We start from the raw sequence: 27268 nt of genomic DNA on the forward strand, positions 1-27268 counted from the left end.
CCAGTGAGTTGATATCCAGTTGCTAGTGTGTGAAGCAAAGCACAGCTGTCACGTGAAGCTTTGGGCTGGAAAAAAAGAAAGTTTTGAAGAGTGGTTTTGCAGCCCTGGGACAATGCAGGGCAATGGCAGCTCTAAGAAAGTGCATAATGAATGTTATTGTACCAATTAAAATAAGTTAGAAGCATGAGGGTTTAAGGTTGATAACTCATTTATTGTAGCTTTAAAGTACGTGTAAACATGTTGCACTAAAAGTAGCACAAAATCATTCTCAGATCATTGAAGTCAAATATTCCCTCTATGGTGCTGAAACTGACCAAGGTGTTCAAGTGCTTTGTGCTGGGTTTGACCTGGAAGTAACAGAGAAAGTCAGTAATATCAGAAGATAACCACATCATCTTATTTGATTAAATATAAAACACACAGCATAAACAAAATGTTCAGGGCAGTGACATTTTCAATTCACCATTTAACTTACTCTTTTCCAAATAGCTAAAAGATGTTTTGGGCCATGATGTAACAGGTAAAAAAAAAAAAAGAATCAAGTCCCTTCCCCAACTCATGTAAAGGGAGAAGAATTGTGTGGTAAACATGCAAAAGACCCAGTAAAATAAGAATTTTTTTTTTTTTTCCTGTTAGATTATTTTTGAGTCAAGAAAGCTGCTTGTTACCTGTTAGGTACCTGTTAGATTTTTAAATTCATTATAAAATTAACATTGTTCCACAGTTAATGTTTGATACAATCTAAGTAATACACTGTGAATGAAAGAATGCAGGTGTATATTTAAAAAAAATTTTTTACATGCTATCACAGGACCAACAATCCTTCATAATTCAAATTTGACCTATTTTACTCATTTTACAGAAATTAACTAAAATAAGTATAAAGAGGTAGTTAGCATACAATCTACATTTTCAGCTGTAATAGTAATTCAGATGCAAGTGTTTACATTATCTTGTCAGCTCTCTAGATGATGTACACCCTTTGCAAGCAGGCTGAAGTACCTAAGTGTTGCCTGAATGAGAATTTAATTGCAGGGTAGGTGCCGCCTGTGTATATAATCGCAGACTGTTTAATAGGCTATTTCATTAAACAACAGCAAAAAACACGAGACACCTCTAGGCCATATGGTCGCTTCTGTCTGGAAAAAACACCACATAACAGATAGTTTCTAGATCAATCCCTGTGACATCTTCTTGTTCCACGCCGAGTCCCCACGTGGGGTTCTGCATAATTGGAGTCGTTGCGGATGTGATTGGTCGACTTGTGGGTGACTGGCAGGACGATGCAGCGCAGTATGTTAGCTTTTTGTCACTATTGGCTGTCTTTAATGGTTCCGCTCCTCCTTCAGATCACCGACCATTGGCGTTTGGGTGGGGGTGGGGGGGTGTACTTCGCGGAGGAGCCGGGAAGTTGTAGTTCTTTACAGCAGACTCACATCTGTAGGGCTTATTATCGACTTAAACGAATTAAACTACACGTCCCAACGTCACGGTACAGGCTCTTGTAATTGTTGTGAATATGTAATTGCGCTACTATGACTGGTTGCTTCTAAATTTGGCGTCGCAGGGGCAGCCTGGTACAGTTAGCGAGGTGGTCGCTCGGCCGGTGCGGTACAAGGATGTGAACGGGCTGTAGAAAAGAACAGCAGATAGATGCGCGACAGCGGGACCAGCTGGAGAAGCTCAGCCATGGACAAGCTGTGTCACGACATGCCAAAAGTTGCTGCTTTGTAGGAAAATTCAGAGAAAAATGTGAGATTGGTTCGTAGCTCATTAGGAAAGGTTTGATCTTTACGCAAACAGAAAAAAAATTGTTGGAGAATTCGAAGAAGACTGAAGCAGCTTCTGCTTTGATAATTAATCCGAGTGGACTTTTAAAAACACTCATATTTCTTTGGACTAGTCGAGGGTCCAAGGATGTTTCCACTCTTTACGGAACCTGCTCGTAGTCTGCAAACCAGCCGCTGACCGACCTTTTTACGCACAGGGGACGGAAATCTCTCACATATTTTGTTTTCGTGTGGATGACCTTTGCACTAATTTTCAATGATTCGAGACCTGAGCAAGATGTATCCACCGGCACGGCATCCGGTAAGTAGACAGCATTCAAGGCAGTGTGTCAAAACAGCGCTGATTAACAGCCGCGCGTCTGGTGCGTAATCAGTTTAGATCAAGTTTCCGTGCCACTGTGCGCTCGCACGGACAATTGCGCTCATTGTAAAAGTGCTGCAGCTGTATGTGTGTGGCTGTGAGTGGTTTAGCGTGTGAGAAGACTGAGAGAAATAAAAAAAAAAGGCTATCACAGAGGTCTATTGTCAGTTACAAGTCCTGCCTGCGTTAGTCATGACACTACATTTTGGTGGCTCAGTTCTTGCTCTCTTCTCTTGCATGCTATTTTGGATTGGGTTGAGGTCCCCCACCAGCCGGGACAGCCGTTCAAGTTCACTGTCACCGAGTCCTGCGACCGGATCAAGGAGGAGTTCCAGTTCTTGCAAGCCCAGTACCACAGGTAAGAGTTCTGAGGAAAACAACGGAAAGCTTTCTCTATTTTTGAGCAGTGATTTATATGTTGCTATTCTTTGTTCACATTAGAACTGAATAAATTGGTTGATTAACTTATAAGGAAGGGGAAATAACGAATTAAGTCATTTTAAATGGTTTTCTGGAAAATTTGGATGAGCTTGGATTTGAGACTGTAGGTCAGTAGTTTGGGCTCTATAAGAAATTATTGTTCTCATGTTTTTTTTCCCCCAATACAATGTTAACTTTATATTGATGGAGCAAATGGTTAATCAAGAAACCAGTAAACACACTAATCGGTTGCAATCACATGATTAGTTAGAACATGTAAACAACCATCAAATAAGGCAGAGGCCGCGAAATGTTAGAAAAAGATTGGATTATGTGTCGATGCTTGCACCAGTCATGTATGACTTATTCAGTATGACCAACATATTTGGAAGATACATGATGCAATGACAAGAAATACCAGCCAGAAACCTATCCAACTTATGATTGATCAATGAAACATTCTTAGTTTGACCATGTCAAGATGCTGCAAACACTCCCTCCTTAAATGCTCCTTATGAAGCTCACACACCAGCGTTGTAGGCCTTATTTGTCTCAGGTCCATCTATCACCAGCTAAACACAGGTAAAACCCATTGACCTTGGTATGCATGTCTCTCTCTGCAAGTGCAAGTGGTGTGAAATGCTGTTTTACCCGACATGATGAAGTGTGAAATGCGTTGCTACAGGGCAGAACCATAAGCACGATACCTATGCATAATAATCGCCCACTTCTGGCCACCTTGTAATTATTGTCCAATCACCTGGTGAGATGAACCAGTGGTCCAGTTTTCTGGTCAATCCTGGGGGCTGAACGGGCTGAACTGAGGATAATGAGCTGCATGTTTAATGCAGCAGCCACCCACATCAAACGGTTTCTTACCAGTGAAATCCTAACAGGAGCGTGGATTTGGAGAAAGTGGGGTGAACACAGTTCTTTGCTCTGAGAATACACCAAAAATTAAAAATGATTGTCTTGAGGAATGGCTTTTTGGTTAATAGATTTCAAGAGAAGTTGGCATGAGATAGCTTTCATCCAACAGTACAAAGCCATGCCATCTCCTTATAGTATTAATACTTAACTGCAGTTCTGTACCTGTAGTTAAAAACATGTTACACACCTGATGATTTTTTCATAAGCTGAAAAAAAGCTCTGTGTGGTCATAACCTGAAGATTTCCTGTAACCCAGAACATTTTTAAGAGCTAAGCTTTTTGTCTAAAATTGATTCTCATTATCTGGTTGCTTTTTTTGTTGATGGTGCAGTTTTAAGCTCCCACTCACACCGTAAGAATATATGATGAGGTTTGTGTGTTTGTCCATTGATCCAGTAATTACAACACTGCCCCTGATGTGTAAGTTCCTGTGTGTGTTTGTGCAGGAGGAAGCTGTTCAGATCCAAAAAGCTTTTTAAATGATATTTGTTTGGATCTGTTTTGTTCAGTGTGTATTTTTAAAGAAATAGGATGTAGCACCTTTTGGGGCAATACAGTCTGCTAGTTGCACCTGCATTTGAAGTGTGTTAATGTCACATTTTGGCAAAACGTGTTTAGTCTCAGCATGATGTGACACGTTCAACATCAGCTGCCATTCCAGATTATTTTTAATTTGCACTGATTGTTTGTACTTTTTCAGGAGTCTGACGCAGATGCAAACAAATATAATCTTTTTATTTCCTGTTTTTCAGTCTGAAATTGGAATGTGAGAAACTGGCCAGTGAGAAAACTGAGATGCAGAGACACTATGTTATGGTGAGTCTCACTACACTTGCAGCCATTGGTATTTTTATGGTGTGCAACACAAAGACATGTATGATTAACCTCGTTTTTAATCTTGATTTTTTTTTTTTAGTACTATGAAATGTCATATGGATTGAACATCGAGATGCACAAGCAGGTAAGAAGCTTTTTTTTTTATTTATTTATTTTTTTTACTAAAAAAGAAGTTGCTGATTCAAGCTGCACTGAAGTTTTTTATTAGAGGAAAGTAGACAGAAACAAGATCAACATGAGTTTTTTGCTTTTAAATTTGTTGATGCTGTTGCATTCTGATGTGTCATTTATATATGGCTACTATCACCCCCATTCCTGCAAGGTTCAATAGAAAAAGACAAACTGCAGTCACTTTATGGCAGTTTTGAAATTGAAGTTTCTCCAGGCCTCACATTTTATACAACCTGATGTTGACAGTTTTGCTGCCCTCTGCAAGACGACATAATTTGAACTATTTTGCCCTCTTACCTCCTTTGCAGCTTTATGGTCATATTCCCTCCCCTTGATATTCTGGCGTTAGCAGCAGTAATGGTTTGCACAGCACTTACATGACACCTTTTAAACTCAGTGGTTCTTAAAAAAAGCTATATGGTCACACATTGGTGTACCAAAATTGGAGGGAGTGGAACTGTTGTGCAAAGCTCTGGCCTGCCATCTGGAGCAACTTCGGGTATGTTGTGTGGAGGGGCTGCAATTAGACGACAACCTGCTTGTCCACCTGAGCAATAGCAGCCATTCAGTCACATAATCGTGTATGATGCATGGATGTTTGCCATTTCCTGAAAGGTCTTTACTGCTGTATTTGAAGATATTTATAAAATCAGCAGAATTTTAATGCAGAAATCACGTTTCCAAATCCAGCAAAGGTGCTGTAACATAAAAAACAAAACAAACAAAAAAAACTGTAGTATCTGCTTTTCACTCTCTTTTAAAGGTGTCAATATTTTGCTTATATTTGCAAAAATCACGACGTTTTCTGGGTTTAGTGCATTTTTACATTCAAATATTGCTATTTTTCAACTTTTTGGGTGATTTCATGAAGAAAATCTGCTAATTTGAAGGAGTGCCATTGAAAATGACCCATTCAAGAATTTGAACTCTCTCTTCATCCGTCTTATTTCAGAGCTGTTGGTTGCTTTGTAAGGATGAATAGTTCCTTTACATGCGGGTAATAATTTCATCAGCTTAATTGAACAAGAAAATTGGCTGAAAAATGTCTGGAGCCGACGAGGATTTGGCCTTTAACGAGCCTTTACATTACCTCTGCCTTTCTTTTTTCCTCCTTTTTTTTAAACACTGAGTGGCATTAGCATAAATGTCTGCGTTAAGCACATCAGCTGCCATGGTAAATGGACCACAGCTAACCAGCTACAAATTCATTTCCACAGAAATGATGTGTGTGGTGTGTGTGTCAGTATGAAAGGAAGTAATAAATGCTTGGCCTTTGTCTTGCTGTGCTTATGTGTTTTTCTGTAGCTATACAGTGTGTTTGCTTTGCTGTGTGTGTGTGTGTGTGTGTGTTTAACAGCCCGTACATACTGCACATGTTTACTCTGTCTGTGTGTGTTTCTTTGTGTATTTGTCTGTAGGCACACTGTAGTTGTTTATTTAGTTTTGTATGCACTATTTGTGAATCTGTGCACGGTACGAGTGTGCTCACATTTACTTGTGCTTTGCTTTTTGTGTTTGATTCTCTGTCTGAATGTGTGTTTCCATGTGTGATTGCTGTGCACACACACACACAGCCTTTTACTAGCACACTAATCAGAGTTGTCTGATGAAATATGGGGTGTCTACTATAAATCCTGGCTGCCTGCTGCTGTTTGTGTGTGTCTGCGTGTGAGTGTGCGTTTTGTTTGTATGGGCAAGATAGACAAAATGAGAAGCGGTAAAATGTGGCCTGTAGCTCTGTGTGGTGCCGAATGATTTTTGTCAGGAGAGCGGTTCCCTAATTTCTGCCAGCAGTTTGTGTGTGTGCATGGCTTCATGTGTGTGTTTTTTATGTTAGTTTTGGAAACAGATAGCATTGAATTAATGCGTTTTGGGCATTAATGTAGTTTTTCTGTTGTGGTATTCCTTATAGCAATCTAAAGTATGTGGCTCATTGTGTGGATGAGTGGATTTAAGAGAAGGATGATGGTGATGATTCTTGCAGGGGGGTATTAAGGCAGTCAGCCTCCACTACCAACTGAGTCGCTAATATTGCTTGTTTAGCATTTTTTAAGGGTAATAGGCCCATTGATTTTTGGCTCTGCTCTCTGTTTTATTTACACAGAAGAGCTCTGGTGCCCAGGGAGAGAAATGTACCGACGCTCGTTAAAGAGAAATTGACTCGTAGATGGAGGAGAGGACAGACTGGGAGGAAGGGAGGAGGCATAAGGAGGGAGGAGGGGTACGGGAGGTGCGGAGCATGGCAGTGAGAGAGGACAGCTAATCAATTGCAAATTAGTGAGGCTGAAAGAGAAATAAAGCAAGCGCAGGATGTGGAGAAAGAGGGGAAGGAGGCACAAAGACATAGTGGTGAAAGAAGGAAGTAAAATGTTTAGATACCGAAGACTGATGCAGAGTTCAATGAAGTCTGACAGGTTATTTTACTGCAGCAGAGAGGGAGCTATTTACTTCATTGTGAGAACTTTTTCACCAGTAATTAGTCTATTTTGATATTTAAAATTTTAGATTGTTCTTATTGATGTTTTTTTTCATGAAATGCCAAACAAGAGCAAAATTCTCTCAAGGTTCTCTTTTCCAGCAAAGGACAAAGTAACTTTTTCTCCTTGCACAGTTGAAATGATCTATTTTAAACTTGAGCTTAATTGATTTTTTACATTACTTGCATAACAAGAACTTTGGCTATCCAAAAAATGCAATGATCTTAACTAAATAGTCATTCTAACTATTTAGGAAGGGGGGTTGGCCTAGTGGCTAAGGAGATGGACCTAGAGAAGCCCCCTGACTGGCAAGGTAAACTACTGTGGGTCCTTGACCTCAGCCCTTAACTCCCCATGCAGTGCCTATATGACAGTTTGCAAGCTAAACTAAGCTCACAACCAATGGATGCATGAAATGCCATTAAATAGTGAATATGGGAAATGTAGTGATAAAACTACAAGGAGAAATAACTGAAATCATTTGCTTAATTTATCACCAAGACGGGTTAATTAATTTATACCCATCAGTACTGATTTTAACTTAGATATGGCAGGTTGCCATTTGTTAATTTAGAGCCCTGATTACATAGTGTAAGTCAGTGGTTCCCAACCTAGGGTCCGGGATCCCCCCCAACAGGGTCCTCCAAAGAGCACATTCAGAGCTATTGTAATTATTGTCCACATATTATCCCTATTTTTTTTATATATATATATATATATATATATATATATATATATATATATATATATAAACATGCAAGGTTTTTAACTTTGGCTTTATTGAAGGACTCAGTCAGAATACATTATTTATGGTGAGAATCTCACTTTGAAAGCAAAAACAAAGCATGGTTTCAGCATGGGGTGGGCAGGAGGTCCATGGCTTTTTAGTATTTAGGCCTACATGAAAGGGGTCCTCAAGGAAAATATGTTGGGAACTACTGGTTGTAATGTGTGATTTTAGAGGTTCGTGGTGGTCGGCAGATGAAACACACAAAGTCAGAATGCTAGAATAAATGTGTCAGGTTTATTCCCCGCAGCTCATGACACTCATCATTACATCTCAATGGGTTCAGCCTTATAAGCATAGAATAGCTTGCCCTACCTTTGACACGGACTGGAGAGCCAACAATCCCGGTAGAGTGGCTTAGAAAACCCCGGCTGGGCGTTCGTACGTAACCCGCAGCAGACTCTACCGAGATGTGGGATTTCCCCGTCTTTATACTTATTTAGAAAAAACACAACATCGCATGAGAGAGAGGATGGCCGGTCCTTTCCCACAGGCGAGAATGAGTCCTGAGATCCTGTCTTGTAAACATATTTACAAGACACCCTTTTCTCACCCTTCCAAAGATAGGCAGTTACACAGGCACCAAAACAAGCAGAATAATATAACAAAAACAGTATACAGGTGGTCACTTGGGACAAAACAAGCAGTTATATAATATAATAGCATGAAAGTGGGCATTTTAGGACACAAATTAGATATTCCCATATCACTGGTGTAAATAACTTCATAGCAAATTTGGTAGTTGGTAAAGTAAGTAGCATGTTGGCTGCATCTGAACTGATTAGTTTACTCAATTTAACCTTTTTTTTTCAAAGTAGCAGCATGAAATTTGTGTTTCTTATGCCTTTTGATTACACAGTGACATTTTTTATGTATGTATGTACATTTATTTATGCACTACATTATACAAGCAAGTGGATATCAACACACTCTCCGTTTTGTATACGCACCGTGGCTGATTCATTACAGAAATGCAAGAGACATTATTAGAGGAAGAGAGGACAAGAGAGAAAGAAAGGGACAGATCAAGAGATAAAAAAAAGAGTCAACATCAGACTGATTTTTACTGACTAGAAAGAGCTCAGAGCACAGGAAGGATGCAAGGTGGCTGCTAAAATAGCCATTGCAACCAAGTCTGAGTCCTGTAGTGCAATTCTACTACATTTTGGACATGTGGACAAATGGCTGACACACATTTTCAGCTGTGCATTAGAAAATGTGCCAGCTACTCTTACTTTGTGTCGTAGTGGTTCCCAACCTGTAGGTTGAAAACGCAAACTGGATCACAAGTTTAATCTAAGTGAGTGAACATCTGGTCTGACACCTTGGATACTAATGTTTACTTTTGACTTTGTGGCTATATGAGAGGTTTAATCTCGCCTCCTGTTCTTAGACAACCAGTGTGCATCGAATATCCTGAACCATCTTCTCATAAAGACTTGTTTAAACAGCGACTGCTGCACAACCATCTCTGTATTTTTCCTACTTTACTCTCTGATTGCTCCCTCTGGCTAGATGATCTTTAGAATATCCTGTAGTGTGTGATGTGCCATGTTAAATTCCAGCAGGAGCGTCATTGTATCAACAACAATTTAAATATGTCCATTGTTCCTTCACTTTGCAGCAGGAGCTGTTTGTAGTCTGTCTGCACAGCACCTTTTGTATTTCCTCTCTGTTCCTCCCCACCAATCTAGCAGTGTCTTTCACACACCCACTCACTCCGTCACAAGGGAATATAGCCTTTATATGGTGAGGTCCATTAGGTGTATTAGCTGGTGGTGAAAAGTGGTGCTGATGTGGTGCTTACAAAGCTCCACTGGGGAGATGGACATTTGATCTTCTATCTGACCCAATCTGACTCCAGGGTTCCTGCCTGATCTAATTTCATTGTTGTTAGAAGTTAAAGTGAGACTGTTTGAAGTGGTTCACTATATCTCTCTCTTTCCTTTTCTTTTGAGGACCTATTTACTGACAAATACATTCGAAAGACTTATTTTTTTAAACTATATTAGCTTGCTACCTTTTAAAAAAATAATACAGTAATCCAGTAAGTTCATAGAAAACATTGTGGTTTTGTCAGGTAAATAATGAAAGCACATTCAATGTCACTTTCTACAGAAACTCTTTTTGTTTGTAAGATTCTGTGACTTTGGCAGATCACACCATATCATCTTTTTTTTTTTTTTTTTTTTTGTCTGAATTTTGATGTCATCCAGCTTCTATTTTCTGGTTGGTCTCTTTTTAACTGGAGAAAAATTTCTAACAGTATGGTCAGTGATAAATTCACTGCCAGTGATCTCACCTCAGAGGGTGTTGGAGCTTTTATGTGACCGCAGAGTCCTCTAAACTAGCGAAACGCTGCATGGACCGACCTGTTTAGCGTTCTAACCTTAGAAGACTGTCCAATTATTTCACATTATTTATTCACTGTCAAGCCGATTGTAGGTCCAGGTCGAAGCTGACTGAAACAAATTCCCAATGTTTGAACAAACTGCAGGACACTTTCTGAGTGGAAACAAAAGGAGCTTGGCATTTCTCTTTTTTGGTCACTGCAGTGCAAAAAGGCGTGTTAGCCAAACTGCCTGACATCCCTGCACTCTGGCCCACAGTCACGATGGTCTGCTACTGATGTAAAATGTCAGCTGAAAGTAGCTGTGTTGCATAACGCACCTCCATTTCCTTTTCTGCTCCAGTGCTTTTGTTTCCTTTTTGATGCCAACATCTCAGGGTCAACTCTTCAAAATGAATCTTCTATAAACTCAGGTTATTATTGTTTAATGACATATTAATTATACATTATTTCAGAGATAATTTTCCTACAACATAAGTTTGATTATTATCATTATGAATGATGATTTAAATTTCAATTTAGTCGTTATCTTATTATTAAATTATGCCAAAAGAAATGTTAAATGTTAAATTATTTTTTGTTTTCTAGAAAGTGTAAAAAAAGAAGCAGCAGGTTCTTAATTTCAGCACAGTTGTAGTGAATAATAGATTATTCTTTAGTTTAAAAAGAAATTGAATTAGACAGTGACAGAGTTTGCATAATACAATGAAAATTAATATCCCAGAATTTCAAGTATACGGTGGTTTGTAAGACTCTTATGATGCCATGTTTTCTATTTCTGGTCAGCTCACTGTTTTCTCTTATAACATTTAACATAACACTAGCTTAAGATTCATTGCAGATTGTAATTTAAGCCACTAGATGTCACTATATCTTGAACGTAAGACCTCCAATAGGGAAAAAGTTTCCCACTAATTATTTGCTTAAAAAAACAAAACAAAACAAACAAAAAAAAAAAAACTAGAGTTACTGTCATGGTCTATGTTATTGTTATGCTCAGTTTTAGAAGCTCCAGCAGTGAGCCATCCTGAGCATGTTGGGCAGTGTGCAAAAGTGGAAAGGAAAAAAAAAAACTCCTAACAGGAAGGAAAACTTCTAGGCTCAGGAACGGTGGCTCTTTTCCACAACTGGTTGGGAGTGGAGAGGACAGAACAAAGAGTAAACAGACAGCATAACTTTAAGACAGAGATACCTGCTGCAAAACTTTAATGATAATAATAATTTCAAGTATTTATACATGGACAAAAAAATAACAAAAGCTGAGGGAAAAATGGAGGGACATGCTCAGTACATCAGGGGACATCCCCCAACAGTCTACATCTCCATTTCTACCAAGGGTTCAACTCTTGACACTGACTGTATGGTATAATTTGGTTTGGTAAACCCTGACCTCGTTGCTTTTCCACAGCCAACCTTACCTAGAAGGTGGGGTATAAGTTGGTTGAAATAGATGCATCAGCGTGATGTGCTATGCTATGCTATGCCTTTCTTGTATTATAATAAAGAACATGTCACAGAAACGAGGCGAAAATGTCGGACATCAACAATTTGGGCCAATTTCGTATTGGCCTCTGGCTTTAAACAACAGCAACAATTCACCGTATATTTAAACATGTTGTTGTTTCCACTTTTTTCTTATTGCTAAGTCACACAGAGAAATTATGTTTCTTTTGACCAATCAGTGGATTGCACTGTGATGAAGTTCACCCTTTAGGGTAGAATAGGTAAGATTGAAACAAAACGTAGAATTGGTTGGATGCAAGATATTGTGGCACCATCCTAAGTTTTTGTGTACTGTCCCATCCCGCACTAAGCCAAACCTCATAGTGGAAACAGGGGTCAAGTCTATACCAGCATAACCAAAGGCATGGCTAAAGATCATTCAAACCAGACCTAACTTTAAGCTTTATCAAAAAGGAAAGTTTTTCAGCCTCAGCTTTAGGTTAGAGAGGGTATCTGCTTTCCAAACCCAAACCGGAAGTTGGTTCCTTAAGAGAGGAGTCATTTGGAGACTCTAGTAGGGCTGTACCTTTCATCCACTATCTTCCTTAAACATCCACTTTCTTATGTTAGACCATAGGAAGCACTTCTCTTCTTCACTCACTTCTAATGCTATGTAAATATTGACCATGGCAATCACTTAACTCTTAGGTTCCCTTGAGCAAGGCACTTTTACCCCAACAAGCTACCTCTCAGAGGCTAATAGATATGACAAAGCTCCCTCGTGTGTGAATGTGAAGACAAGCCAAGCTTAAAAAGGGCATGTGTACTCAGCACATGTTGCCTGTATAAAGATTAAATATAAAAAGAAAATGTCAATGTTTAGGTTGTCTGTGCAGATGTGTGTGTTGCAGCTTTGTTTTAATAACAGGTAAGTTTAAAAATCAATCCTCCTTTAAGTCCCCATTTATGCCAGATGGTAGATGACTCCTTGATAGCTGATATTTAAAGGTCGTGTGTCTTACAAAAATAATTTCAAACACTGACTAAATTCAAATATGTCATTTATAGATGTTGTGCCTGTTAATGGGTAAGAAGTGAATAAGACTCAACTAGAATAGCATTGTGTCCTTTTTTCATTTCTGTCCACACTTCCTATTTAAATAAAGTCTGCAGGCAGCTTTATATGTTACAGTAATCTCTAGAAATAATGTCCACATCTAGTAAAGCTCTACATTGAGGTGCCAATTATTATGCATTTCTTTGCAAGTCTGTCTTTTGTCTGTGTTTGTGTTTGAGTTGCACTACTAGCCCTCCCTTTGGGACAGTGGATCAGGCAATTTCCTGTAAAAGAAAAAAATGCCACCTGATCTGGAGAGAGTAAATGCTGTATAATCTTTAAAAGCCGAGCCTTGGGTTCAGTAAAAACATCTGATGAATACAGAGAAGGCTGTGAAGGTGAATATAGCCTATGCAATGTGCTGTGCATGCTTGTGCTGTGTGTGCAAACAGTTGTGTTTATGTATACCGTCCTGCTGCAGTGTTGCTTGTGCTTCAAGCTGAAGGATTTATTTAAGTGTGCACCGTGGATTTGCTGTCATTGCCTCTGGGGGCATCTGTTACCGCTGATACCAAACTTCACCTCTTTCAAGGTTATATACATGAAACAAGGTTGGAGATGAGGCTCCTTCTGAGTTTCTGTTGGGCTCGAAGGAATTATTTTATGAGTGATACCATACAACAGGCCCTTTTTAATGGTAAATTGGACAAAAACCTGTTTTTTTGTTTAGCTGTCTTCTCAAGTTAACTTTCTTTTCTCTACTTTCTATTTCTGACTTTTTTTTTTTATCCTCCGTTAAGCTGAATGTTGATTAATGTTCAGAGGTAAAATAAACCTTTAGTGAAACTTAAGGAAAAGTGCTTTACTTTAACTGATTCTGGAGTGATGATGCTGATTAAATCTTTCATGCGTTGAATAGGCTGTGGTACATAATGGTCTGTGTTGAATTCATTATGTTGGGTTGCCCTGATTGTTTGTTTGTGTGTGGGGGGGGGGGGGGGGGGCAAAAAATTTCCTTAATGATTTAGCCATCGTTAATTATTTAATTTTAGCCTTTGTTAGCATGCAGACTGCAGTTAATAGAAAATGTAGCTAATGTAGCAGTTTTTGCCAGGATGAGGGATTGAATGTTTGGCGAAACCAGTCTTGACTACTTGCCAGGCAATGCTGCAGAGTCAACGCATCACTTAGCAGGTGGAGATATGTTTGGGACTATTAGTATCTTTAGGAGAAAGCGGAATGACAGTCTGTCCAGGGTTTACCTTGGGTGTGATGATTAAAGTTTTAAAGTTGCTGGAAAGAAATGGGTTTACCAAAGCTCTGAAACATGCTCTTCATTTCTGTTTTAGACCAGAGACTCACAGATACAAACAACAAAAGAAAAAGTCTATTGTTGTTTGTTGGATTTCATGGCCAAGATCCAATTACAAATGTAAACTTTTTTGTTTTACACATCAGCACCAAAGGTTTAAAGATGGTGCAAAATTTTGGCAAAACCTCTGTCTTTTGAGCAAGTAAGAGATGAGCTGATTTCCCCAAAAAACTTTAAAATATATATTTAGCTTTTATCTTTTACAAAAAAGTAAATAAAATAAACATTTTGTGGTAGCTTTATTCCTTCATTCATTTTCTATACCGTTTAGTCCAGTTAAGGGTTACAGGGAAGCTGGAGCTTATCCAGGCAATTAGCAGGCGAGAAGCAGGCTACATCCTGGATTGGTTGCCAGTCCATCGCAGGGACAGCAGTTCATAAGCAATTTTGTTAGAAGCTCAAACATGTTCAGCTTTTGGTTTTTGGGGATTCTGATTCAGTCTCTGCAAAAACATTGAAGTTCTGTGCCTTCTGGCTTGCATAAAATTTCACTAATTTGTAAGTTGAGCTCTGAGACCTATTTCCAGAATTCATCTGGTTTGTTTTGACATTCATTTCCATCATAGAGCTTTGTAGTGAGAATCCAAAAAAAGGTTTTCATCATGCCTGTACATGTATTGCAACAGAGTAGAACAATTTGCCACCACTTTGCTCCATCTTCCTCAAGATTTGTTCAACAGGCCTTAATTTGCCTCTAGCAAACAAGCAGTTCTTTCACATTTTTCCTTCTTTTAGACCTTTTGGTCTCCACAATTTATCTTAAGTGCAATTTCTTAGTTGTACCTCTGATTCAGAAAACAGAAATATGAAAACATTTTGCTTTTTTCCTGCAAGAGGAGCTTTTGGATGCTTATTGTTGTGTTGAGGTTTGGCTCATTTGGTATTTCTAGTGCCTGTAAACAAGGCGTACCCCTAACATATAGGGATGTAAATGACAAGTTTCATTGTGATGTGATTTATCAATTCAGTGAATAGTAATTTAGTCAATATAAGATGATATCACATGCTGATTGATAACAATAACTTCCATTCATATGAGGTCATAAAAACAACTAAAATATCAAAATGTATTTTTATACCCAAACTCAGTCAGACAATTAAATAAAACATCTGTTCTTTTAACAAAAATTAATATAATAGTCATATTCTGTATATTGAACTTTAAAATTTTCACATATTGTAAAAAAAAAAAACTGGAAAAATAGAACAGTGTTTGTAAAAGTCATGTGCAAAATGCAGATATTCTGTAGAGCATGTCCAAGTCCACTCCTCGAGAGCTACTTTTCTGCAACTTTTAGATGCGTTCCTTCTCCAACACATCTTAATCAAATGAATGGCCTGTTATCAGGAATTCTGTAAAGCTGAATTATATGCAGATAAGGGAATTCAGCCATTTGATTTAGGTGTGTGAGAAGGGATATATCTAAAAGCTGCAGGGTAGTATATCTCAAGGACTGGACTTGGACATCCCTACTGCAGAATGCATAGGCAATGTATGCAGTGTTTGACATTTTTAGCCAATGTATGAAATGCATTTGTTGCATACTTTTCCTTGGCACGTACTATTGTTTATATGCGTATTGCATGTATAGTACTCCATACCCTGTTGGTTTTTCTCTTTTGGTATTGTAAAAAATGCCTTGAAAATGTATGAAATGTCACAGTTTTTTATACTTTGATTATCCCGTTTTGGCATTGTATACACTGCCTAGGCATTCTATACAATATCAAAGTTACACACTACAGTAGTAGATATAGGCTACATTATTCAGCAAATAAAAATACATTAGGCTGTTGGAGCAAAGCAGATGATAATTTAACATGCTCATTCTTAAATAATTACTATATTGATGTCTGATCAATTCTGTTGACTCTTTGATCATTGAGTTCATGTATCAGTGTAGATCAATCTACATTGTCACACCCCTACAAGAAGCTCATCAAGGTTCAAGATCATTTTTTTACTCATACACTGTATGAAGGCAAAGCAATAATTTTCCTTAAAATGTTGAAAACTGTGTTTATCTTTACCCATCTGACTTTCTGAGACCAGTTCATCTTTTACTCACCAGTGACTGTAAGCAGATTCCCAACTGGGAGTGCATAACATTTTAATCTGACCATACAGGTATTTACATGAAAATGACATGGATGGTTACTCCAACATAAACTGCCCTGATCTAAGCAGTTGAAGGTTACGTGAAGAGGATGTTGACGCCTTCTTGTCTGCTGGTGAATTGGAAGATGATTGTGTTTCTTTGCGCCCACCCCTCTGTCTTGCAGGCGGAGATCGTCAAACGGCTGAACGCAATCTGCGCCCAAGTTATTCCCTTCCTCTCTCAAGAGGTAAGACTCAAAAAATGCCTGTCACTGCGAGTTAAGAAGGAAGTGGGTGAGAGAGAGAAAAAGGAGGGAGGAAAATAGATAGAATACAGAAGAGGAGGAGTAGTGTGTGGGGGATTCTGAGGAAAAAAGAGACAAAATATGGACACTCACATGCATGTGTGCACGAACACACACAGATTATCCCAGGCTAAGCCTCCCTGCTCAGGATAGGCAGATATGCTCTAACTTATCAAATGTCTCCCACTAACATATGCAGGAGCCAGAGGCTGAGTGTGTGTGTGTGTGTGTGTGTTAGAGAGAGAGAGAGAAAATACTTTTGTGTTAAAATATAATTTATTTGTGTGCACCTACAGTGGTGGGTGTGAAAAGTGTGTTTTATACAGTGTGTTTATTATGGAAACTTTAGCTGTGTGTGTGTGTGTGTGTGTGTTTAGATGATAAATCCTCCCTCTGAGGAGTTAACGGCGCTTGCGTGTGTGATTGTGTGTGTGTGTGTGTATGTGTTGAGGGGTGGGAACAGCAGGAACGAGTGAGTGTGGACTCCAAAAGCTCTCCTCCAGATTAGCCATGGATTAGGAGGGTTTAGGTTGGATTAGGAATAATGGCATTAGACTGTGGTGCTGCTACACAGCCCTGAGGCCCGCAGAGAGGGGAGGCAGGAAGAGGAAGCTGCTTTGTGTTGATGCACAGCTTTGTTTACTATGCGTGCATATGAAATATAACACATTCATATTATTATTGCGCAGCAAATCACATCGACTGTGTCTGCATATACTTAAGTGGTTTCATTTGACTTATTTACAGATATGGTTTTTTAGTCATTTGAAAACATATTTGACATCCTACTTGTTGTTACTATTAGATTATGCATTTGTTACTTCACAGAAATGCCTCAATAACTCATCTGCTTAATCTCACTATTAGTGAGATTAAGTAATACATCTTACCTGATTTTTTTTTAAACAGTGTTTTAGAGTGACATCTTTTTAAATCCTAAAGTATGTGTGAAATAGATATCAGGGAAACAATATCAGATAAATCCCAGATTCAAGGGCCTTATTGTTCTGATCAGAGATTATGTGATCAATGAGAAATGATGGCAGTACTTCATTTCTAATTAGCATTATATTGTAACATTGTTATAGGTTCAGTAGAAATGGGTGCAAATAAAATTTGATAATGATAGAAGCAACTTATACAATGAACTGAAATGAAAATGAGTCATTATATATACATATATCAAAAAGAGAAAAGAAAGGACTTTGAATAGATATCTGAAAAAGTAAAAACATTTTCTGGTGTGACAAAGTTGTAAAAATTGTGCTTTTAAATTTAACTTTTTTATTTGTATCTTTAAATAATCAAAAACAAAAATGACTGCACATAAGTTGCAAATTTTAAAACAGATTTCCGTTCTTGAATGATGGTAACAATTGCAATATTAATATTAACTCTTTGATGCCTGTCCCAAGAAATAATGGGCAGATAATTGAACTCTTTAAAGATGCATTGCAGAACTTTCTGACCTTAAAACTCTATATTCAAGAGTTGTTTGATGGCACAGTGACATCTATTATGTGCATTTCTAGAGGCTTTGCTGCCCAGCAGCGTCCCGAGGCTGAGAAACCGCACTATATAACTTTTTTATCCAGGATGCCAAGTGCAGCAGAGTTTCGCTTTACGCACCGCGTCACACGCTAGCAGACGAATTTAAACACACCGTCCGATTTAAATACGCGCCATGGCTGAAATGCAGGAAGACATTATTAGAGGAAGAGAGGGATATAGAGAAAAAGAGATAGAAAAAGAGATAAAGACTACAGTAGTATCGTTGAGGATAGAGACAAGAGTCAAGATAAAACTCGACCCTTTGGCTTTTGCTATATGACATGACTGAAATGTTATTGTACAAAAGGTGTCCACCAGGTGGTGTACAAGCATTAGATCGTATACAACAGGGTTTTTAGCAAAGTTTTACCATAAAGTAATGTTAAAGGCTTCAGAAACAGTGCATCAAATATAATAGTTTATGCATTAAAAGGTAATAGAAAATCATTTATATGTACATTTTATAAAATTGATTCAATTAAATTAACACTTTTAAATTATAAGTGTATAGTACTGCTCGTGTATTTTGCACTATATCTCATGTGGTGGAAATAGTTTTACCAAGAGTTTTGATAAGAAGATCACCCTCAAGTTTATTAAACTTTTGCAGCACAAGGAGGGCAGTCATACAGTCATACAGGACATCAGAATGAGGCTCTGCCTAACAGGAGATGTGGAAACCTTTTTATCCTAGAATGCTTTAGAAATACTGGTCCAGATTGGAAGGGAGGAAGGAAACAAATGGACAAGTTGTGACAGAGGAGGTCTTTTGCATACAGACATGATTCAGTGTTATTTCCCCTTCGTGCAATTCACGTTCGTTTGCATACAAGCTGTTCTGTATACAAGACTGAACTTAGACCATCCCGAGTAAAATTCCCATCACACTCAAAACAAATCATCAGGTGCTCTTGGCACTCATAGCGCTTCAACAAATTCATCGTATGCCACCACAGTTGATTGGATATTGTTAATTGTTCAGCATACATTATTAATCCACCAACACTAAACCTTGCCAAACATCTACTGAAGCGAACGTATACACAGAGGTTTTAGATAATGGAATAAAGGCTCAATTCAGGAATCAAAGCAAAATATCTGGGTTAAAAATTTTATTTTCGTCTGTACTGCCTCCTCCTACCCTGCTTATTGATTAAAAAGAGCCTCAAATATACTTCCTCTTAAGGAGAAGCTGTTGTTTCTGCATTTGAATCGATTTATAATTGGATGCAGACTTTTAACCTGCAACAACAGGTGTGCGTCTAGTTCCAGTTTGATGCGCGCTGCTCCAGGGCTGACAGGTTTGTGTGGTAAAACCAGGTCATTCAGAGCTACCCAAAAACAGAACTTAAAAGATACATGTTTGATCCAGAGACTGCATGCTGATCCGTACTCATTTTGGATGGTTTAGAATATAAACAAACCATTTAAAATGTGATTTTTATTTATAGCATTTAAGTCATTTGCATTCAAAATAGATCTAACCACCCAGAGGTGTAAAAAAAAAAAAAAAAAAAAAAAATTTCAGCCAGAAGCAACACATCAAAAGCCCCTTGATTTCACAGGAAAATACCTGGCAACCCTGCATGACTCCTTCAACTTAGGCCTCAGTGGATGTGATGCCATCCACACAGTGTTTCTCCATGAGCACTGTTTTTTAACAAGTGCAGCTTTAAAACTTTAAAACTAAAGTTACAATCAGACATAATTGAGAGAGCCCATTTAAATGTCTTGACAATGACCCGTTGATTAATCAAATCTTACCGTGAATTTAAAAACAGTTTATATCCACTTTCTTTTGTTAACTTACAGGGAAACATTGAGTAATACACCCACTTTAGAGCCAACACAGCAAATTGGATGTTTAAAATGTGTAGCATATATCAGTGTAATGTCAGACAGGCCTCTGTAGGGGTTTTTGGCAGTGAAGGGCACACAGGTGGAGGTGGAGGAACAAACAGGGAGGTTCATTCATATTCATTAAGGCAATGGCAAGCAAACTGTTGTACCTGTTCAGAACTTCTTTACACAAAACCTTCTTTTTAATGAAGCTTTGCAGCCTTCTAAAGGCATCTGTTGCTGCATGTTTCAATGTAATTTTGCCATTGTTTATAATTCTGTACAAATAATAATTAAATGCTACCATACACCTCCACTTTTGAACTATCGGAGATCATTAATACTCTGTGTAATGAGATTCTTTCTAATAAGTTATTCAAGGTATTTTTTCAGTAGAAAACCCAAACCCACTTTAAATGAATGGGTAGAAATGAGACTTACAGCATCACTGAACTATATTTAAGATCAATTTCTATGTAATTTTTTTTAGCTGACAAAGCAAATCAAGCATACTATTTAATTTTATATGGGTTCTCAAGTCTGTGATTATTATAACTAGTGATGATAATATCATAAAAGACCTTTGAAAGTATTCATTGTAGTGATGGGTCTGTTTTTGTGTGCGTGTCACGTTCGGGCAGGTTAGACATCAGTGAGCAGAGGTGTAGCTGAACTCGATGGTCAGGTTCATTTCCACACCTGATAAGCTCTTTCATCTTTGGTTTACTTTGATGTTTTGCGCTCCTGGATGAATCTTGCTGCTCTTTCTCTCTGTCTGGATCTGTCTGCCTCTCTGTACCATCTCTTAGACTTTGCATCGCAAGCTGTCTCTCTCCTATGTATAACTGTCTTCTTCTCTCTACCCACACGTCTGTGTCTCTGTGATGAAGACAAACTGCACTGTTTTGAAATATGTGAACAAAAAAGTCTTGAAAGATGTGGCTATAACTACTGTGTCATAAAAAGAAAACTATCCAAAACATGAAAAATACCTTACACCACATCCAGTATAAGAATACATTCAGGCACACTGGTGCTGTCCATAAATATTAAAGTCTGTAACTTTAATTCTTACAGCCATTGGTATACACAGACCTCAAGCTGCTCCCTTTGACATTTTTCACATTATTTGCTAACAGTAGTGGTGACTCAGATGTGTCTCAAGGATTTTTCTCTGATGGCGCTTAAACTGGCCAGAGTCTTAGATTTTAGTAACATGCTGGATGTTTTTGTCTAGAAACTCAGTGAATAAAATATGTGGTTCACAGTAAATTATGTCAGTCTTTGTTATCTCAACCATAGATTTCTTCCATCTTTGCCAAAAAAAACAAAAAAAAAAAAACAGAACATTGTTCTGTCTTTGTTGTTTGCAGATGCCAAACTAGACAAGACAGAAAAAAAACTGACCATCACTGTCACTGACTGTCTGTCATACAGCATCCTTTCGTTCACTAACCCTGTTAGTGAACACCAGTTCATTCATGGTGATGTGCTTCATGGCATGAACGTGCTTTTGCAACCACTCTGCAGGGGTGCTTTGCAAATGCAAGTCTACATGTGAGATCCTTTTGCTATCAGATGCCACTTGGTTTTAGTCTTAGAAATAAGTAGGCAATCTGAGGTCTGGGTCACTGGAAGTCTTTTCCCCCTTACTTCTGCAACACTGATTAATCTTCTTTTTAAATCAAAACTCATTCTTATCTGTTTAAACTCTATTAATCCCTGCTATCAATTGTTCTGTGTTGTTAGTCTTTAATGTCCTGTTTTAAAGTATTTTAATTGATTTATATTTTATTCTTTTCCAGTAAGGTGTCCTTCAGGGTCATAAAAGGTGCCCAGAAATAGAAAATATTTTCAGTATTATTCCTTATGAGTATTATAGTTGGTCATTTAGCTTTGCTCTGCTGAGAAAACAACAGAAGTAAAAGTAGACAAAGATCTACTTTGTGATGGGGTGAAACTAATAAATGTTAAAGCTATGAAGATTTCCCCGTGTTGGTGAGTTTCGGCCTCTTTAAGTGCTTTCAGACAGCTGCTGTTCTAGTTCCGGCTCTGACTCCGTTCTCCAGTCTCAGAACTTTGGTGCTTTCTCTAGCAAACTGGCCTGTGTTCACACCACTTTAGAACCAGAACCAAAGTGGGCGGACTGGGTGATACTTCACAAAAGAAAATACAGCTTGAAGATGTTGTCATAAAAGCTGATGTTTAAGTCGTCAGGCTCATTTTAAACATACAGCTACCCAAAATAAATAATATATTCAGAAAGCCGGGATTTTGTGAGATGTTATAATGTCAACATGAGCTTATATAAATTGTCTACCAAAATTTCCATAAGTTTCCAGGCAACACAGAAATGCATCGACATTCAGGTATACTCTAAATCAGTATTTATCAATCCAGGTCCTCAGGACCCACTGCCCAGCATGCTTTAGAGGTAACCCTACTTTAACACACCTGAACGAAATTAAAGGCTCTTTAACAGTTTGCAAAGTCTGAATCATATGTGTGTTTAAAAAGACATCTAAAACTTGCAGGGCAGTGGGTCTAGAGAACTAAGAGGATTGAGAATTGATTCGCCTAAGTTAGTCTGAATCTGAACTTTATTTTCAATGGGGGGTCTCCAGTCAATCTGCTGTCTTTATTTGTGAAAGATGCAGGCAGGGACGCTTGGTCGCTGCTTCTTCTTTGGTTTTAGCTGCTTTGAAGGCTGTCCAGCAGCTCCAAAGATGGCTGTGCAAAAAGCTGATTATGTGATCTGCTGTTCATTTAATTTTTTTCAACTTTATTGAAACATGGCATGTAATACAGCACTTGTGTGAACATTAACAGCGACTAGCCAAGCATATTGGTCTGAAGTTTTTTGTTTTGTTTTGTTTTTTTTTTTAACTTTATTGAAACCTAGGTAATACTGCGGTCTGGTGTTCATGAGAGCCAGGCATTTGCCCACCAATGTCTCTTTTGTTGCCCATTGAGAACTGACTTTTCAGGTTTTGAACCAACTTTTTCTTTTCTTTTCTTTTTTTTTTTTTGGTCATACAGCAAGTTCAAAATTTGATTCGGGAATCAGAATCAAGGGCTATTTGTGAATCAAGCTAACTCTGGCATCATGGTAGCTTTCAACCAATCAGCTTATGGACTTTGCATAGCATCAATTTCAAGGTCTTGCACTGTATGTGCTAGTTGAGTGACTAAAATTCTTCATTTCTTGTAGAATAAGCTCAACACAGATACCATATGCAAAAAGAAGGCAGATTGTAACTAAATGACCCACTAAGGATGTCACAATTATAATCTGTTTTCTTGGTATTATTATTGTCAGAAAGAAAATCACAATATTATAATTATTATGATTATTAGGCTTTGGATAAAAGCATCTGCTAATTGACTGTAGAATTATTATGCCTTAGTTATTTTGACCGCACTGAAAATGTGTAAAATCACATGAACACTGTTTATAATTCTTTTAGTTTTTTTTTTTTTTTTTAATTTATATCTTTTCATAACATAACACAATATTATAGCTAAATCCCCCATGCTCTGTAAACAACACAATAACTATGTTTTTCTCTCAGAGAAAATAGAAATAAAAGGCTGCAGGACTTCTACCTGGACTTGGGAGTCTTTCTTTTTTTGGTAAACTACATCATAAAAATGTTTTGAACATTTCTTTTGAGCCTGAGTAGAGAATTTTGTAACGCAGAGAAATAATAAAATGAAGAGCTAGCTTTTGACTTTCAGCTGTCGTTGAGCAGAATAGCTGTCTAAAACATAATACTGCTGGAACTGTGAAAACAAAGAGACCATAGATCTAAAAGGAAATACTGTTTCTGAGAACTTGAAAAAAGGCATCAGTCTCACGCTGTGTCAATCATGTCTGAACAGCAAAACTATTTGCCAAAAAATGTTTAATGCAACGGTAAGTGAATGGAGAAGTGAATGGAGAGTAGATGGTACAAAACAGGTTTTTATTCTGCAGGTGGTGAAACATATTCAGTGTATTTCCACCTATTTTCAACTTTTTATATCATGCTTTACATGATAGCGAGCCATCCCCCACAATGACACCTTAGCAATTTTATTTTAACCAAAAATATCCCACCCTGATCACTTAATCACTTTGTTTGTAGGGAATAACTCTTCCTCTGTCATACTTTCCCACTCCGGCATTCCTGCTCTGCAACTCATGGAATGATAAACAACACCAGCAATAACAGGGATATTGTCCAACTTTTTCCCCTCCCTACACGAGTTGCGTTTATCTGCCGATATGGTTCCATCATAATCTTCTCTGGAAACTGGCAATATTAAAAGACCTTTAAAGTTAATTATGAAATCAAGTAATCATAACATCCCTTTTCCCTTAATCTATTGCCCCAGTAAATATGTTGCTGCCTATTTTAAGGAATTAGTTACAAATGTTTAGGTGCTCTTTAAAAAAAATAATACTAATTTTGTAAACTGTAGTCCCATATAGAATAAAACAAACAGTAAAGCAGCAGATTATTTAGGGAGCGTGTACCTTGAAATAGAGAATCTCCACAATAGGAAGGTGTTTAGTGTCCTCAGGTTCTCAGTCAGGTTCTTCCTTCATTTATAACATCCCATTTCAAAAGTCCAAGGGGGTGACAGTCATAAAGCTGTTAGTGTAATGGTGACATAGTTGTCACCATAGATGTCATATTCTTCATAACCACCTATTAAATAATGACAATTATAATTTGTTGAAAGTCCAGATATAATTCATCAGCTCACTCTATTTCTTATCTATCCCAGCATCAGCAGCAGGTGGTGCAGGCAGTGGAGAGGGCCAAGCAAGTCACCATGGCTGAACTCAACGCCATCATAGGAGTAAGTGTATTCCACACACAAGCACACACAAAGTTAAATAGAAGATAGAAACATTTTCTGGATTGAAAAGGTGGCAGACAGATTAGGAAAGGAAGGACCATTTGTGGAAAGGGGAGCTAAATAAGTACTGCTGAAGGACATGCAGGATGAATGATTGAATGAAATGCTTTTACAAATTTATTTATTTATTTATTTAATTTATGTTATTCATTTGTCAAAGCCCATTTTTCAACATTTTTTAATTCAGTGTGTTTTTATTGTTACACTGGGTCAAGTTACAATGTGAAAAACCATGTTTTACATTTTTGTGACATCATCCTGTGAAAAGGTTGTAAAATGATTGGGTGTTTCTACAAAAAAAAAACACCCCCGCAGATTTAGATGGATTTAATATATATATCCTCATAGGTCACAAAAAAATAATAGTCACGAAACAATACTTAAATTTTCTTCTGGTATACAACTCCAGTCAGTCTGAAAGCTAAATGTTTCAAGTACCTAGTAAAGTCTTAATCTGTGTATCTGTGTGTGCTTCAGCAGCAGCAGCTCCAGGCTCAGCATCTCTCTCATGGCCATGCCATTCCAGTCCCGCTCACCCCCCATCCGGCGGGTCTCCAGCCCCCTCTGCCCCCTGGCGCCAGCACTGCCAGCCTTCTGGCACTGTCTTCTGCCCTGAGTCACCAGCTGCCGCTCAAAGACGAGAGGAAACACCACGATAACAACAGCGAGCACACAAGAGGTAAGACCTATACTGTGTGGGTCTGTTGTTGGTAGTGTTGAAAGTGTCTTTACCTGTTTAAAAAAAAAATTCTAACATGCATCACTGGGTGTGTGTCTGTGTGTCTATCAATCATAAAATGAGTTTTATTATGACTTTTATATATGCTTTCAGTTATTATCACTAAACATGGACGCTGACTCATTTTATTTAAAACTCATTGTTTAAAATGAATTAAGTTGGTATTGTGTCCAGCTTGTTGCATTACTGACATATTGATAAATATTAACTGTGGAGAGAAAACAAGATACAAACCTATTTGAAACCTTTTGATTTACAATATTATTCTTAATACATCACAATGTGATCAAATTGACACAATGGATGTTACAAAATGATCACAAACCAACTTTACATGTTGAATAATCACCACTTATACTGCTGCTTGATTGTTAGTGCTCTGAATGAACAGCAGTTCAAACAATTAAGAACTGATTTCTCATTATGGCATTTTAATTGGTCTAATAAGAAACAGTACACAATCACCACGATGCCTCTTTTCTCTTGTACGCAAAGAATTGCTTTTAGTTTTTCTCTGAGCTGACTTTGAGCTCAAGTATTTAATTACGGTTCATAATAACTGTGTGAGTGTGTGTCTGTGTCTGTGTATGATAGAAGCTGCATGTGCCAGCACTTAATTACTCTGTTGCAGCATGGCAGTGAGGGTTATTATCGTGCAGTCGAGCAGTTAACCTTGCCCTGTAGCTGCAGTAAAGCTAACAGCCGCTAATTCAGGTAGTGCTCACCCGCATTATGAACATAATCAATAGGAATGTAATTCCATTTCCTCCGAGTCCCTGTGAATTAATGTGTGCTTACTGTTGCAAGTTTAGTAATTTTGAAACTGAATTAAATGTCACCTCACCACCTTGACCGATGTGTCCTTCATTTACATATCTAGTAACCAATGTGGTTGTCATTTAAGGCAGACTTTTTTAATTGCTGATTTTTTATGAGCTTAGTATATTATTACTTGCTCACTGACAGCTGTATTAAAAGCAAGACTTTATTTTATAATATCATATTTATAGCAGCCTTTCTCTTTTATCCTTGTGGCAAGAGTTAGTTAAAGATCTCAAAGGATGCTCATTTTGTGTTTATTTTGTATAAAACAAATTCTAATTAGATACTAATATTGATGTTGAAAAACTCACTTTTAGTTGTCCATGACATGATTAGATTCCTCTCATGGCTGACAAGCTGGAGATCAACACAAAAGACGATGTGTGATGTCATGCTATACCATACTATACGAAATTACATCCCCAGTTCTTCACAGTGATTTTTTATTTTCCTTCAGTCTAAAAAAAATAATAATTTCCTGCTTATTGCACTTTAAAACAGTTTTTAAGGGTTTCCAGATATCCAAGTATCCATGTATTTCACACACTAATTCTAACCAACATTAACAATGATCCTGCTGGACATACTGTAGCAGTAAGTGGAATTTATTGATTGGCTACCCCCCACTAACGTCTGTCTTATCTTGGCCACCCCACTGAAAATGTCCTGGATACGCCACTGCTTATGTTTTCAGTTTTAAAAAGAGATGCTATGATTTTAAGTGTAACACATCCAAAATGCAAAATATATAGTCAAAGTAATCAAAGTGTATTTGATTGACAGCAAAGGGCCACAGATCAGGACTTGAACCAAGACCTACTGTTACAAGGACTTTCACCTTCTTCTAAGTTTTCCATTGTCACTCACCTCTAACGCAAAGTGACACATTTAATAACCATTTATTCTTATTCCGTATGGTCTGCACCTGATGTCTGAGTCTGATGGGTACTTTGTTTCTAGTTATTTGAATCTATCTTGTCAACTTTGTGTGTATATCTTGTGTAGTTCATT

At 37.8% G+C, this 27268-nt stretch overlaps 1 protein-coding gene across 3 annotated transcripts in view; it reads left to right on the forward strand.

Moving 5' to 3' along the window:
• The first annotated feature begins 1508 nt into the window (after positions 1–1508).
• LOC121649450 (transducin-like enhancer protein 4) overlaps positions 1509–27268 on the forward strand; it is a 45784-nt gene continuing 20024 nt past the window's right edge. Inside the window, exons 1-7 of one of the 3 annotated variants that reach the window (XM_042000294.1) lie at positions 1509–2091; positions 2412–2509; positions 4254–4317; positions 4418–4462; positions 16279–16341; positions 24562–24636; positions 25174–25375. In XM_042000294.1, coding sequence (XP_041856228.1) covers positions 2047–2091; positions 2412–2509; positions 4254–4317; positions 4418–4462; positions 16279–16341; positions 24562–24636; positions 25174–25375 — 592 coding nt within the window. In that variant the 5' untranslated portion in view covers positions 1509–2046. The remainder of the gene's footprint in view (positions 2092–2411; positions 2510–4253; positions 4318–4417; positions 4463–16278; positions 16342–24561; positions 24637–25173; positions 25376–27268) is intronic. The other 2 variants (XM_042000295.1, XM_042000296.1) reach the window with 2 other exon arrangements.

Source organism: Melanotaenia boesemani, chromosome 11 (genome assembly GCF_017639745.1).
Source record: "Melanotaenia boesemani isolate fMelBoe1 chromosome 11, fMelBoe1.pri, whole genome shotgun sequence".
Lineage (NCBI taxonomy): Eukaryota > Metazoa > Chordata > Actinopteri > Atheriniformes > Melanotaeniidae > Melanotaenia > Melanotaenia boesemani.